We start from the raw sequence: 15600 nt of genomic DNA, 5'->3' as shown, positions 1-15600 counted from the left end.
TCATTCATTCATTCGTGCTGAAGCCGGCCCTGAGGGGAGTCCTGCTTGACCACTGGATAAGACCCTGCCCCTGGTTGGAAAAGCTCTTGTGACATTGCCCAGCACACACCCCAGGATGGACGATGACACCTGGGAGTGGTGTGGGAGCCCAGTCCCGTGGCTCACAGGCTGACACCCTCCGAAGAGCCAGGCTCTGGCGTCCTTTGCTCAGAGCCGGAGCCGCCGCTGTGCCCAGAGCACTGAGGCTGGAGACGCTGCCCGGGGTCCCCACCTTGGGCTCCCCGCTCCCATCCTCACATCTGTGGGACAGCCTCTCACCAACCGGAAGGGTGTGGGCCCCGTGGCTCAGAACCTACAAGAAACTTCTCCCATCTCAGTGTTCTTTTCAACAAGATGACATTTTCAACTGAGGAGTAGCTGAAAGATGAAATAGAAATGGGTCCTGGTGATCGGGGAGAAAGCAGCCCGTGAGATGAGACAGGTGGGGACAACTGATGAAAAAGCCACGGGAATAGCCAGGGGATGCGGGGGAGGGGAATCATGGACATTTAGGGAGAAAATCAGTAGCAAAGTCTAATCTTTGCAGTTAGGCCATCATGAATGTGGACAGGGAACCCGCTGGGACCCCAGACTCCTCGTCAGTAAAGGGGGGACACAGTGGGCAGCTGGCGGGCTGGCCTGTGCCCTGCGGAATACCCATGCTGAGGAGAAGCTCAAGGACCAGTGTCCGCGAGGTGCTCAGGAAGGGGCGGCTGTCGTTGCTGTGTGCTACTGGAAGGAGCACTGGAAAGAGAGTCCAGCCCCAGGTTCTGCAGACACCAATATGCTCCGTCTCCGGCCTCAGTGAAAAGCAGCTTGCCCAGGTAGCTTCTCCGTGCAGGTCCCTCCAGCCCAGAGCGTCATGGCTCTGAGACAGGCAGAGGGGAAGAGCTGGAGAAAAAGCCACCGAGGGAGGTGGGAAGACTCTGGAAAGGTGCACCGACAGGCCCTCTGGCGCGGGCTCCGTGTCCACGCTCCGCTCTGCCACACTGACTCTAGAAACCACAAGTCAACGGCGCACACCACGAACACGGGCAACGCTGGAGTGCTTTTGGGTGTTGTTATTATTTTTTTTGGCTTTTCCTTTTTTTTAAGATCAACATTTATTCTTCTTCATTTGCCCTCATAACGAAAATAGAATTTTCAAATGCCTCAAATATACAAATATCACTGATGTGCACACATTCCAGAGAAGCTGAGGTATGAGCGGCTCTGGGGCGGGGGAGCAGGAGACGCCCGGCCGGGCGCAGACCGGGGCCTGGCAGGTGGCTGGCCGCTGGCCGGACTCCACAGGGGTCCCCGGGGCAGGGCGGGCTCTCAAAATGAGGTACTGAGAGGGGCCGGTGGGCGCCTTCCCGGGGCATCGCTATCCCAGCAGGCCTCATGGAGAAGCCGGGTGTGTGTGATCCTGGGGCCTATGATATCCCCACGGTCCCAAAGTGTCCCACCATCAGCCACCAGGGGAAGGTCCCCAGCAACGTCTTTCCAGAAATGCCTACTTCCAAATGGCTGGGGACAGGCAGGTTTGTGCCAGAGACCCTGGCCCCATGCCTTCTTATCTGGCTTCCTAAGGAGGATCCAAGCCCAGGTAAACTCAGCCTAAGCATTATCTGTCCATCTGTATATAAAATACATATTATTAGCTGGAGGTGGACAAGTGCAGGAGACTACCAGAGACTGCATCCGGACAGAAGAAGGTGGCTGTGGTCCCAGCACCAACTCCCGGGGCTGGTGCCCGGGGAAGGTACCTCCCTGACGACCAGGGACGTCCTGTGTTGAAAACACCGAGGTTGTGCAGGCAGGCCCTGTGCTGGAGGGAGAGCTCCTCGTGAGCGGTCCTCGGGGAAGCCAGCAGCAGGCTGCCTGCCCGCTGTCCGCCATCGTCTCTGAACCCTGTGCCGTCAGAAGAGGCAGGAGCCCCGCAGGCTGCGGGCCTGGCGCAGGTCGGCCGACAGGGAGCGGCTCATGTGCTTCGTGGTGGAGCGGATGCTCTCGGCCGCCCGGACGGCTTGGTTCAGGGCCCTGTTGAGCTCCTCCAGGTCCTCCAGATCCAGCTGGATGGAGTGCCGGTGTCGTCCGGCTGGACGAGAGGAGGCTGCCGGGGGCCGCTCAGCAGCTGGGCGGGCGGAGGGGGCTGAGGTAGGTCCTCCTGGAGGCGCTGGAGGTGCATAGAACCTGAGGAGACAGGTGTGTCGTTACCCACGGTCAGGCCTGGATGGAGCCGGGGGGGGGGGGCCCTACTCTCCAGGTCTTAGTGTTTCCCCTCTGAAATGGGAACAATGAACACCTGTTTTGAGGGATGTGTTGGAAGAATGAAGATGAACAGGAATGCCTGAACCAGAACAGGTACTCAAAAATGGCTGGTTCATCTACCCACTCATTTCACAAATATCTGTGGTTGGTATGCTGTGCGCCAGCCTGTGTGCTAGGCCCTGGGGTTACAATGGTGACTGAATAACCCAGACCCTGTCCCCTTCTTGGAGCTTCTAATCTGAGAGCCAGATCTGGGAGAGACCGGGATCACCCAGGCTCAGGGGCAAACAAACATCCTTCATCGGAGAGGTCACAGGAGAGCCCACTGCCAGTGTGAAACACGGACAGACAGGCACGGCAGTCAGGCTTCTGCGGGAGTGGCCGTCGGGAAAACAGCTGTGGTTAGGCTTGCTCCCTGCTGTCGGGCTGCAAGCACTTTGCACGATCAGTGCGTGAGCCCGTGGCAGAGAGCCAGGTGTCCTCTATAAACAGCTATGGGCGGTTCCTGCGTGGCGGTGGGCTTCCTAGGTCGCAGTCCCTCTGGCGCAAACGGCAGTTCCCCGATTCCCGCCGCTGCCACCGCGAGGGGCGCTGCTCCTGATCCCTCGCCCACCCCTCCGCTGTGAAAGGGGTTTTCCTTTGCTTATTCATTTGCCTGTCCCCGCGAGCAAAGGGGGGTGGAGGGCTCCGCAGTTCCTCTACTGTCTTCTGAAGCCAGTGTGCACCCGCCGGGCCTTGGCCACCGGCCTTACAGGCGCACAGTGTGGTTTTATCCGGGACAGCGGTGGGAAGGGGTCCTCCCAGCCTGGGCCCGCAGCGACACGGGGTGTTGTTTTAATGTTCTGGGGAGCCTGACCTGTCGTGGCTCAGAGGATAGAAGTATTGATCTGGAACGCTGAGTTCGCCCAGTCAAGGGGCAGAGACAAGACGCAACTACACCGGTTGATGCTTCCTGCTCCTCTCTCTCCCCTACTTTCTCTCTCTCTCCTTCCTCTAAAGTCAATTTAAAAGATTTTTTAAAAGCCTGACTAGGTGGGGTGCAGTGGGTAGAGCATCAACCTGGGACACTGAGGACCCGGGTTCAAAACCCTAAGGTGGCCGGCTTGAGTCCAAAGGTCGCTGGCTTAAAGCTTGAGGTCACTGACTTGAGCAAGGGGTCACCGGCTTGGCTGGAGCCCCCCAGTCAGGGCACATATGAGAAGGAATCGACAAACAACTAAAGTGCCAAAACTATGAGTTGATGCTTCTTCTCATCTCTCTGTCTCTTGTAAAAAACAAACACAAAAAATAAAAACGAGGAAAAGGGGCTGACGAGACAGGGGACAAAGCACAGTTTCCCTAAGAAGTGACTGCCCTCACCTAAAGCCACTGGGTTTATGGTTCAAAGAAACCCACCGTGGGCACGAGGAGGGTGCGGCCCTGTGCTGTGGGATAGTGTGTGGCCAGACGGGCTACAGCGGCGTGTCGCCCGATAAAGCAGGACTGAGCGCAGGCGGGCTCGGGCCAAGCCCTTCGCCGGCACACTGGAAGCGCTAGTCTCACTTCTGGTCCTCCACTTACTCACTTGCGTTATTTTTTTATTATTTTTTTATTTTTTTATTTTTATTCATCTTACAGAGGACAGGGAGAGACAGAGAGAGAGAGAGAGAGAAGAGAAGGGGGGGAGGAGCTGGAAGCATCAACTCCCATATGTGCCTTGACCAGGCAAGCCCAGGGTTTCAAACCGGCGACCTCAGCATTTCCAGGTCGACGCTTTATCCACTGCACCACCACAGGTCAGGCTCACTTGCGTTATTGTACCGTGTACAAAGAGCTCTGCTAGGGGCTGAATAGACGTCTCTCTGAAGGCCTCTAAGTGGCCAATCGGCACTGAAAAGATACTCAACATGATCAGTCATCGGGGAGATTCACACCGAAACCACACGAGATGCTGCCCCCCACACTTCACACGCCATGGGGGTGCCTCAAGTCGGGCAGTGATGACTTGGTGAGGGTGTGGGGAGATTAGAGCTCTCGTAAGCTGCTCTAAAATGCTGCAGGCACTTTGGAAACAGTCTGACAGCTCCCCAAACACTTAAAGAGTGTCTCGCCCGGGGCCTGGGTCCTCACCCTTGGAATGCATGCCCATCTCATTTATTGGTCAGTTCTGTTACGCTTATTTCACAGAGAAGCAAGCTGAAGTTCAGAGAAGCTAGGCGATGCAGGAGGCTTCCCCAAATACTGGTCGGTCCGCTTGTCTGGCTGCAGGACCCTGGTCAGGCCCCTTCACCTTTTATGGGCTCCGGGCTCTGTTTCCTCACCGAAACACCTCCCAGGATAGGGCCAGTGGGAAAAGGGCAAAAAGCTCTGTAAACAGCCTGACCACCCAACTCTGTAAATGTCAGCTGGGGAGGCCCCAAGTCAGAGAGCTGGCAGGGCCAGGGCTGAATTCACATTCAGAGCTAATTAGCACCTGCTAGATGCTGACACGTATCACCTGAATGAACCTAATGAACAATAAATGAATCCAATTCTTGAATCCAATTCCCCCTTCAGGGACTATTGGATGTAATTGCTGGGTTCCCACACACCCTTACCCTCCGATAATGGGATGACCAGCTCGTCCTGAGAGTCACCCAAAACTTCCCCAAGGGCAGAAGCTATAAAAACGAAACCTAACCAACCCCGCTGGCCAGAAAGCCTCTGGTGCAGGGGCTATAATGGCAGCAACCACCAGGTGGCAGCACAGCCCCCATTCAGCTTTCTAAGGAGTGCACAAGCCTCAGCCTCTGACCATTCTCAGTAACCCCAATTCCGGCAGCAGTAGAAGCAGTATGGTCTATGGTTACTGGCCACCCTCTATGTAGTATGAGCTGCCCGTGCATTAGTTCATCTAATCCTTACCACAATCCGCATCACAGAGGGACAAAGAAAGCTAGCTGTGGCTGCTGCTCACGGTGGCCACTGCTGGTCAGGTCTGCCGGGCACTAAAGCCCAGGGCCTTTCTCCTTCCCCATGGCCCGTCCAACCCTGGGGACAGCAACCTGCTTAGTTCTGGCCACATGTCTGAGCCTGGACGGCCATGGAGCAGCCACAGAAATAAGAGACCCTCTTGGTTACAGGGCCACTCAGTGTATCCGGGGCCACAGACTCCAGGTGCAACCTTCCCCGCCCAATGAGTGGGAGCAGCGGCAGCGCCTCCACCTCCACCCGAGGCCTGAGCACGCTGCAGGCCTCTCACAGCTGCCGAGCCAAGGTCCCTTAACGCCTTGGTCAGACAGCTGGAAAGGCCGGAAGCAGCCGCACAGCGAGTCGGAGCCTCCCGGGGGCTCGATGGCGCCTTGGGCCTCTGTCCCCACCAGGCGCCAGCCTCAAAGGGGCTCTGAACCCTCACTGCCCGCAGACACGGGCTTCTGGTGACAAGCCACTGAAGAAGAGTCCCAACCGACTCATTTTACCCTGGGGAAACTGAGGCATGGAGCTTGGTGACAAAGGTCAGGACAGAAAGACAAAAAGACGAATCTCCTAAGTGCAGGCTCCAGGCCTCTCCCCCTGAACGATCCTGTCAGGTTGAAGCCACTCCTTCTCATTGTCCTTCCTAAGGACGTGACACCTCAGTGACGATGAAGCTGCCGCTTATTCGGTGATAAGCACGTGAGGGCACTTAACTAGACTCCACAAACATCTTACGTGGTTCCTGCCACGGGCCTCATCCACCCTCACACATGTGCACAAGATGGAGGTGGTGATTGCTTCTAACAGATGGGGAGATCGAGGCTCCGAAAGGAAGTGGCTGTACCAAGGCCACAGGGTGGAGAAGTGGCTGTACCAAGGCCACAGGGTGGAGAAGTGGCTGTACCAAGGCCACAGGGCGGAGAAGTGGCTGTACCAAGGCCACAGGGCGGAGAAGTGGCTGTACCAAGGCCACAGGGTGGAGAAGCGGCAGACAGGATTCCCGTGCGGCTCGGGCTCACTTCTGCCTCGACCGCGAATGTCTTTTCTGTCGTGACTGATGTCACATCCGAGTCCATGTCCAGTCAGTGCCCACCCTCTCATCCGCCTGACCAGTCCTCCTCACAACCGACTGGGCCAGAAACAAGGCAGGTCTGCCACAGGCACGGGCAGCCACGTGACGGCGAAAGGGGCCGGTGTTCTGGGCGGGATACATGGGAACTTGACCTGCTCAATGTCTCTATCCATCTAAAACTGTTTGAGAAAAGTCTGTTTTCAAAGTGAGTGTGCAATGCTTGCTCACTGAGAAGGCTCCCAGGGAAATGGAAGTAGACTAGGGTGCTAGGCCCCCACGAGGCTAGAAGCTTCCAGAGAGCAGAATCGCTGTCCGGCTCCTTCACTGCTGGGTCACCAGGGTTAAGCACTCCCCCCCTTTGGTATGCAGGGAGCAACCGGGGTTCGCTGACTGATTCTAGGAGGGTCAGGCTTGTTCTGCATGCTATACACGAGGGAGAAAACAGAGTACAGGACGCCCAGGTTCTCAGCTGCCTGACACAGGTCTGAACGATAATTACTAAGCAGCTCAGACAGAGAGGCCGGGAGGGTCGGGACGGAGGGTTCTTACACAGTGGTGGGCGGATAAGGCACGACGGGAACCGAGGAGACGTAGGCAAAAGCCGGAGGGGCCGGGACCGGAGGCGCGGCAGCCAGATACCACAGCCCAGGGGGTGGCCGGGGCGGCGAGCCCACCCGGTTGCTCCTGTGCTTGGGGCTGGAGGTCGAAGGTGCGTCTCTCCTTGTGGTGGCCTTTTCTGCCCCTGTCGGGGAAGGACACCAGAGACACAGTCTGACCACTGGGGAGATCTAGCAGAGAACACAGGGTCTGCCCAGGCCCCGCCCTGTTAAGAGCTGCACACGGCTGGCCACACAGGGAGGGCCAAGATTGGGAAGCAAAGCTTCTGTCCAGCATACCCCAGCCCAGACCGGGGGGGGGGGGGCAGCCACCCTGCTGACCCGACCCGGGCCCCACACCCCCATCAAGGAGGCCTGAGGAAGGGACTGAGCATCTGTCCTTACCAGAGGGGGCTGTGTCGGGGCCATGCCCCTCGGGGGAGGCCCCAGCCCGACCACACAGAGGACACGGCAGGGCATCAGTGGGAGACGGCCCCAGTGGGTCCCCGGAGACAGCAGCACCTGGACGTGGGAAGGAGGTCAGGAGAGGACTGAGTCTGATCACCAGGCCTGGCGCCTCCCAGCTGCCCTCCTGAGGCACGGGGCTCCCTCAGGGACTGCGCAGAGGAGACAGACTGCCTTTCTGGGTGACAGCAGTACCGACGGCAACCATGACAATGAGTCCACATTTAATGAGCCAGGCCCTCTGCCCAGCGCCTTCACGTGTTATTTATCAAATCCAACAAGACACAGGACTGGCCACTATCGTCACTCCCCCGCTTGACGGAGGGGAAGGCTGAAGCTCTGAGAGGTTGAAAAATCGGCCGGCCAAGTTCTCAGGGCGGGGAAGTGGTCAGCGGTCCTCTGGCTGACCCCAAGCCCAGCTCTGCTGACTGCAGCCCTGCACCTCTGGTCCTTCCTCCACAGGGAGACAGGCCTGTCCACGTGGGAGTGGCCCACAGTGGTCCCGGGCGCCGGGTACCCAGGACCATGGGAGGCCTGACCTTGGCGAGTTGTAAGGAGGAGAGCAGGCAACCTTGTGCTCCCCACACAGATCCTCGATGCCACCCTGGGCAGTTCCAGAGCTGGTCCACTCGTCCTTCAGGCCTCGCCTCAGCCACCATCCCCCAGAAACCCTCCTACCCACCAGGCTGAGGTACATGCACCCCAACCCACCCTGGGCTCCCCCGTCCCAGCTCTGCCCACTCCGTCGTGACACTGTCTGCTTAGCTGAGTTTCCTAGGGATGGGGTTCAGGGCCTGGGATGGGAAGGTGCTGACTGAATGAATGAATAAACGAACGAACAAATGGCGAGGATTATTAGAATGCCCACAAAGGCAGAAGGACATAGTGAAGTGCCGGGGCTCTGAAGCCACAAAGACCTGGGTTCAAATCCTGACTCTACCACTTGTAAGCCATATGCCATTGGGCAAGTTACTTAACCTCTCTGAGCCTAGCTTCCTCACTCATAAAATGGGCATAATAATAAAGTGGGCAAAACCTACTTCATAGAATTGCGAGGATCAACGTTTAGAAAACCCTTAGCAAGATGCCCCCTATATCGTAGGGGCTTAACAGACAACAGCCCCAGCATTACTGGCATCACTGTTTGAAAGGGCCCCAGGGCCCATCTCCAACCCTTTCATTATGGATGTGGAACCTGAGGCTCAGAGAAGTTAAGGAACTTGCCTAAGATCACACAGCAGAACTGGGACTAGAAACAGGTGCCCATATTCTCGGGCTACTGCTCTCCCCATCACTCTTCCCTGCTGGGTTCGGGGGAAAGGAAGAGGAATGGAGGGAGGGTGAAGGGGAGAGAAGATGTGAACGCTGCTGCCTGGCACCCTCCTAGTAGACCCTTCAAGAACTCCTCAAATGATATCCATGGTTTCTCCATGTCAAGGACTGAAGGGGGGCTTTAGGCAGCAGCACCTGCAGCAACAAGGGTGAGGGCGGGACGCGCTGGGAGGCCTGAGAACCGCAGGAAAACCCTGTTCCCTTGTCTGTACCTTTACCTGCCTCCAAGCTCCGGGCAGGCCCACACCTGGCCCGACTGTACCCTCCCCAGAGAAGCTGCGGCCTCACTGCCCTGATCGCGTCCATCCTTACCTGTGTCCTGGGTCCTAATGGGCTGGCAGTGGGGACAGGAGATGGTGCTATTGCCTCTTGAAACAACCTTGGGGGTCAGAACATGATACTCCTGGCCTGGGAACAAACACAGCACGGTGTCAGCTGGGCACGGATGCAGAGCTCAGGGGACTTGGTAGAATGGCCTCTCTCCCCTCCCTCCAAATGGTTTCTGTCTCTGTTTCCCCTTTCTCTATTGTGCACACGCACACACGTGCTATATGCATCAATACGTACATACACACAGGTACAGAAAGACACCTTGACCTTCTGCGTATGGTAAGCCCTCTGACTCCTGGTTCATCCCAGACCCTGTGTACGGACCACCTGCTTAGTCTTTGACATATATGAGCAATCAACACGCCCAGGTGGTTAGGCTCTGAAAGCAAGCCGGGAAGACGTGATACACGGTGACAAAGAGCCCTGCCCCTCCCCCCCAGACCCATCGGCTGGTTGGGATGGGAGCTAGTGCACGGTGTCGGCGGTGTTTCCCCCTGTGCTCCGAAGGGTGTCTGCAGACAGTCCTAGTGCGGGGTTCCTAGGCTTGCTGCGAGGCTGACCGGGGCCGTGTCTGCGAGGCAGGCCGCCCGGCACCTGGCAGCGGTCGCTGGTATTGGAAAGCTGGGCAAACTCTCAGGCCCTCACCTGACCCCTGCCTCATCCATCCCTCAGTCTCAGATGAGATCTTCTGAACGCTGCCTCACTGCTGACCATTTTTATGACCTCTGCCGTGCGGGCTCCCACTTCACACTCTGCGTGTTGCACTGGGGTCCTCAGGCTCGCTGCTGCTCTCACTCTGACTCCTTGGCCTCTGTCCCCCCCCCCCCCTGTCCTGGGGCAGGATATGTGTCTCGTTTCCTGCCTTGTCCCCAGTGCTCAGCTGCACGGGTCCGGGGTTAGCCACACTCCTTCCCAGTGAGTGAGATGTGGGTGCCATATCTGTCATTTCTTCACTGTGATCATCTACCCACTGACTGGAAAGACTGGTTTGTTACGGTCTCTGCTGGGCAGTCAGGTTGGTGAAAGTAGGAGCCCTCTCCGTATTTGTTTTAAAGTTAAGCACTTTGAAATCCTACTAGGTGCCGGGTGCCGAGTTCCTAAGGCAGACGGGCCTGCTGGGAGGGGCCTGGAGCCAGGCAGGAGTGAATGACTCAGTGTGCGCCCTGCCCCCAGCTCCCACGAGCAGCGGGCGCTCCACAAACCCCTCTGTGGCTGACCAGGTGCACGGCTTCCCCAGAACCGGCGTGGGCGCTGGCGAAGGGGAAGGATCGGCGACCACGTGCTGAAGGAGCGAGAACAAACGCACCGAGACTCGGAGGAGCATCCCTGCAGTTTCTCATCTCGCAGAACTCGGAAATGAGACCAGGGAATGGCTAAACGGCAAGGGCTTCCCACGACAGAGGAGACCACCCTGGGACTGCGCCCCAGCCCTCCCTCCCGGCCCACCTGTGTACTGGCCGCAGAAGGTGACCCTGTCTGGCCGTCTGGTACTGCGCCCTCCTCGCACTTTGTCCCGGGCTGCCTGTGAGCTGTCCTCGGGGGTCTTGCCCTTCTCAGAGTACAGCCGGGGGGAGGTGGGCTCAGATTCGGAACCTAGGGTAGACAGAGCAGGGGCATGGGGGGCCAGGCGGTGGGGGGGTCACGCAGCTCTGGGAGTAGGTGTATCTAACTCCAGACCCACCCCTTCAGAGTAGCTGAAGGCAGCAGACACCCCCAGACCCCTGCCTGTGTGCTCAGCGCGGGTCCAGACACTTGGCACGCACTGAGTCCTGCACCCCCAGAGCAACTCGGGAGGCAGATGCTATCTTTCCTTGCATGGTCAGCTGTCCCTTTCACTGCACAGGACAGGGGGACGACCCGGCCAACGTCCCACAGCCAGGACGGAGTGAGCTGGGGCTGAACCCAGCTACTGATTCCAGAGCCGTGTTACTGTGGGCACGTCCCCTGCACTTCGGGGCTTGGGTGTCCTTATCTGCAGAATGTGGACAACAGGACCCGTCCTGCAGTGAAGATTAAGCGAGGGTGATGTATACTGCTCACAAAAATTAGAGGATATTTCAAAATGAATATGAAGTGATAAAATATCCCCTACTTTCTGTGAGTGGTATATATATATATATATATATATATGTACACACAAGGCCCTTACAGATGCAGAAGCTATTACTGAAGGTACACTGTGCTTCAAAGCACCACAACTGCCTGAAACAGATACACAGAGCCTTTTCCCAGCTTTGTCTCAGCCTGTTGCTGTGGTCCCCGATGCTGAACCCACACGCCTAGACTGTGGCCTCCAGAAACGAGCTCTGGCAGGTGGTCACTTACTCAAGGACAGTCGGGGCACCTCCCGAGGCACCGAGGAGGACCTGGCTCGCCGCCTTCCTGTGGGGACGGCTTGCTCTGCACCGCCAGGCTCACTGGACAATCTCTCTGTGGATTTACTAGCAAAAGAGAGAGAGCTGATGTCATGGGGTGAGGTTTCATGCAGCCTTTAAAGGTGATCAGCGAGAAGGCCAAGCCAGAGAAAGAAATACTGATAATGAGAGGAGGAGAGCACAGAGGTCCAAACCAAAGACCCTGGAGTGAGAATCACAGAAAATGCCTCTGGGCCTCTCTGACCCTCAGTGTCCTCATCTGTCAAATGGGGATAATAAGAGCAATGACTTCAGAGCGTTGTTGGAAAGATTAGTGGGACAATATCCATAAAACCCTTAACCCTGAAGCCCTCCCAGAGAACCATTCAAGATTGTAATGTTGTAAGTTATCATCGTGAATGAACGTCTACTGAGTGAGAGGGTGAGAGTCCTAAAAATATTCTAGCTCTTCAGTGGGGTGGTGAGTGCAGGGATAGTCATTGTATCAGACCTTATTATAAACACATGTTTACTATATTGTCATGCACCAACTATTACACAGTGAAAGAATGTGAGAATGAGTGAATGAGTGAGTAAAGGGGTGAGAGAGCGGTGTGGCTGTGTCCACGTTGTCTGCGGAGAGCCAGAGGCCAGCCAGGTCTGCCTTCTGCGGCTGCCTCCGGGACACAGGGGTGGGAGTTTTGGGGTCACCCACCTGCCACAGTGGGGGCCCCACGTGCCTGGGGAATCTGCTGCCCGGTCCCGGGACCGGGCGGGGCGGTCGAGGGTGGACGCTGGTCCTGTCAGGCTGCCCAGGGGAGGCTGGTGCAGGCTGTCCTCCAGTCGGAGCCGGAGCCGGGACACCTCCTCTTGCAGCTGGCGGATAGCCTGGCTGGGGTGGGGTGGGGACAGCAACAAAGAGCAGATGCACGTGAATGCAGCTGCAGCCACCCCCGCCGCGCCGGGAGCCAGATGGAGCAGCCTTTGTCACTTTCTAGGAGGCACAGGGTCAACTCCCCAGTGTCTCGGCTCTGGGACTTGCCCGTGTGTCTGCTTCTCTTGCTATGCATCTTGAACCTCTCTGAGTTCAGCACATTCAGTTAACAGAGCAGAAGTTTCTCTGAGGCTCACCTGTCCTAACATGCAGGGCCCCGAGTTGCTGTTCCAGATCACCGGCAACCAGTGCTCAAGTCAGAGACGAGGGTGCAGATACGGACGGCGGTGGCTAAAGGTTCCCTTTGGACCCTGGATTCTGACCGGCCCTGGCCCCTGGGCTGCCCTCCCTCTGTCTACCTCTGCCTATAGAAATCCCAACCATCCTTCCACCTGGCCTGGCCCCTCCCTGCCCTGACTCGGCCCCTCCCTCCTGGGTTCCCTCAACTGCTTCCTATGTTAAGTCCATCTCTTTGCTCCTAGCAGGAGATGCTTGTCTATCTGCCTCCCCGGCCAGTGAGCCGTTCGCAGACACGGAGCAGGCCTCCCTGTCTCACAGCCCGGGTCGCTTACACCTCACAGATGCTCTCGGAACATTACAGGACGGGGCTCCAGGCTCCAAGAGGGAGCAGAGTAAAGGGCTGTTGGAATCCCTGTGAACCCCCCAAAAGCACCACGTCCTGTTGGTAGGTATCTCAATGAGCCACAGGCATCTAGGGAGTAAATACTGTTTGTATTTCTCTCCAACCAGTCCCTGCATCTCTAGCCTCCTTCTGAGGGTGTCGCTGGCGTTGTGGCAACCCCCAGGCCCCACAGGAGTCTCGGAGTCCGGCTCATTCAGCACGGCCCTCCTCCAGGCTAATGTGGGCTCTCCACCTATTGCTCCGGTCCAGGGTCCAGGGTGGGGGCTCCCCTCACGGTTGACTCTTGCCTGGTGGCGTCCAGGCTCGTGGGTGAGTGTCCCATGGCGCCGCCTCTAGCAAACACCAGCTCTCGGACGAGTGGGCCAGGGGAGCGGGAGGTCTTGCTCCGGCTCTGCCCGTGCAGTGTGTGTCCCGGGGCCGCTCGGTTCCCCTGGCAATCCCCAGGGAGACGCTTGTTGGGGTTTCCAAGGCAAACTGGGAGGGGGTGGCTTCAGGAGAGACAGAGTCGGCCACCGGTTAACCCCTGGGAGGCAGGGCTGAGGCTCCGAGCTGGCGCAGGACCGAGGGCAGCTCTGGCTTCCTGTCCCAGGCCAAAGGCCACCGAGTGAGGGCCTGGGACTTGGAACACCCACTAAGTGCCAGTCTCTCTGGTTTCTTTCTGTTAGTGTCCATTTCCCTGGCTTCTTTAGTGACTGACCTGGCACTTAAAATTCATCTTTCCCTGCAAATTTTCTCCCAGTCTTGGGTTCCATCCACATCTCTGTGTCAGCATCCAACTATATGGCTGGCCAAACACCGGTCATTCTAGGCCCTTCCCTTCCCTGAACACCCCCTAAAGTGTTCCACTACCACGTCCTGTGGGCCCAACGCCTAATTCCCTCTTCTCAGATGCGTTTGCCCTTCCCTCCCCACTGGCCCCATCACCTCTCTCCCGGGTGAGGCCACCTTCTCAGCAGTCTGCCAGCCTCCACTGCCACCCTTGTAGCAGCCAGAGAACCCTTTCTAAAACACAAACTGACCACACCCCTCCCCTGCTTAAGATCCCTCTCCATGTGCTCAGGTGAGTCTTGATGCAGTCACAAATATTCAGTCAATACCTCTGAGCCGAGTCACCACCTGACCCTCTCACCACGGCATCTGAGGTCCTCAAAGATCTCTCCCAGGGCTCCGCAAAGCCTCGCTGTCTTCACTGCTCAACACGCTCACACTCAAGGGTCTGGCTAGAATGAATGATTGACTCCATGAAGGTGATGGTGTCATCTCACCTCGAGTCCTTTACACATGCTGTTCCCTCTGCTGGTGATACCCTTTCATGTGTCTTCTTCTGGTCTCATCTAAGATCCACTTCCTCCAGGAAGCCCTTCCTGAAGCCTCTGACTGAACTAAATGTCCTGTCTCTGTTTTCAACAATCCTTTGAGCCTCTGACATCACTGTACTTATCACACTTAGGGTATGACCACCTGTTTCTTGGTCCATCTTACAAGATGGTAAGTCTTATAAGGCTAAGGACAGTGTCTTCTCCACTATGGTATTCCCAGAGCCTGGCATATTGTTGGCAGTAAGCCTCTAATTCCTGTGCCGATGTCAGGAGGCTGCAGGAGTACACTTACTAAACTCAGGCCTGGAAGCCAAACGCCAGCAGCGGGACCTGCTTTTACACACAGACGACTTAACAGACGGCTCCCTGATTGCACAAGCTGCAGAGGCTTCAGAAGGTTACTGCAAAGCAGTCTCCCAGTGCATCCTGGGATTCTGGACACACTCCAGTTCAACAAAGGATGTGATTGACCAGTGGTCATTACTCAGAGGAGAGGTAAGAGGGCTGACCAACCTATTTCCCATTTCTTCTCAACCAAGCAGGGAACAATCTTCTGAGTAGAAACATTGTGCTTGGATAAAAAACAGAGGAAATTGAAAACAGTCTCTCCAGTCTCCTCAGTCATACAAGGAATGCTTAAACGGCAGAAACCGTACGCCTGGCTAGTGCAGACCCGTCTTGGAAATGGGAGGTGTTGGGGGCCAGGAGGACAGGGTTCAGCACCTGAAAGGTGAACCTCTCGGCCACTTCCCACTGACTGGAGACATGTCTTCAAAGTCGGGAGCAGTGAGGTCCCCCCGAGACAGCCTGGGGGGCGAGACACCTGCGTCTGCCTGGCCCCCGCACAGCCTCCACTGGGGCTGCAGGCTGAGCAACTCACTCTCTCCTCTCTACAGTGACCTGGAACCTGCCGTGCCCAAGCCTCGGACTTACTCTCGCGCTGCTCTGGTGAGGAGGGCTGCGGTGGTCTCCGTGCGTCCATGGGACAGAGCAGCCACGGCCGGGGCGGGGGTGGAGGGTGGGCTGACTCTCACGCTGGGGTGCAGCTGCTCAGATATCCGCTGTCGCCCCTCCAACTGCGAGCCGGGGACAGCTAGGGAGGCAGAACGAGACCGAAGTGGGTGACTTCACACGGAGAAGACTCTCAGTGTGCGAACCTGCATGGGTGGAGCCATGTGGGAGGGTGGAGCCATGTGGGAGGGAGGGGCAAAGAGTCGGTGCCCGGCTGACGTCACAAACGAAGCTCCTGATGGGGCCAAGGACCCACTGGCCTCAGAACCAGAAGATGTGGATTTTGCTGGAGTGTGGGCGTGCTAAGCTAGGCCGGCT

The 15600-nt window shown here is 57.2% G+C and overlaps 1 protein-coding gene across 4 annotated transcripts in view; it reads right to left on the bottom strand.

Moving 5' to 3' along the window:
* Window positions 1-102: 102 nt before the first annotated feature.
* AKNA (AT-hook transcription factor) overlaps window positions 103-15600 on the bottom strand; it is a 57216-nt gene continuing 41718 nt past the window's right edge. For all 4 annotated transcript variants that reach the window (XM_066256414.1, XM_066256413.1, XM_066256415.1 and 1 more), the window contains 8 exons: window positions 15205-15364; window positions 12091-12267; window positions 11347-11462; window positions 10468-10614; window positions 9004-9099; window positions 7300-7416; window positions 6848-7040; window positions 103-2214 (listed from right to left, as the gene is read on the bottom strand). In XM_066256414.1, the coding sequence (XP_066112511.1) occupies window positions 1941-2214; window positions 6848-7040; window positions 7300-7416; window positions 9004-9099; window positions 10468-10614; window positions 11347-11462; window positions 12091-12267; window positions 15205-15364 (1280 nt within the window). In that variant the 3' untranslated portion in view covers window positions 103-1940. The remainder of the gene's footprint in view (window positions 2215-6847; window positions 7041-7299; window positions 7417-9003; window positions 9100-10467; window positions 10615-11346; window positions 11463-12090; window positions 12268-15204; window positions 15365-15600) is intronic.

The sequence above is a fragment of the Saccopteryx bilineata genome, chromosome 2 (genome assembly GCF_036850765.1).
Source record: "Saccopteryx bilineata isolate mSacBil1 chromosome 2, mSacBil1_pri_phased_curated, whole genome shotgun sequence".
Taxonomy (NCBI): domain Eukaryota; kingdom Metazoa; phylum Chordata; class Mammalia; order Chiroptera; family Emballonuridae; genus Saccopteryx; species Saccopteryx bilineata.
The sequence above is the reverse complement of the archived record's forward strand: the minus strand, read 5'-3'. Positions and strand labels throughout refer to the sequence as shown.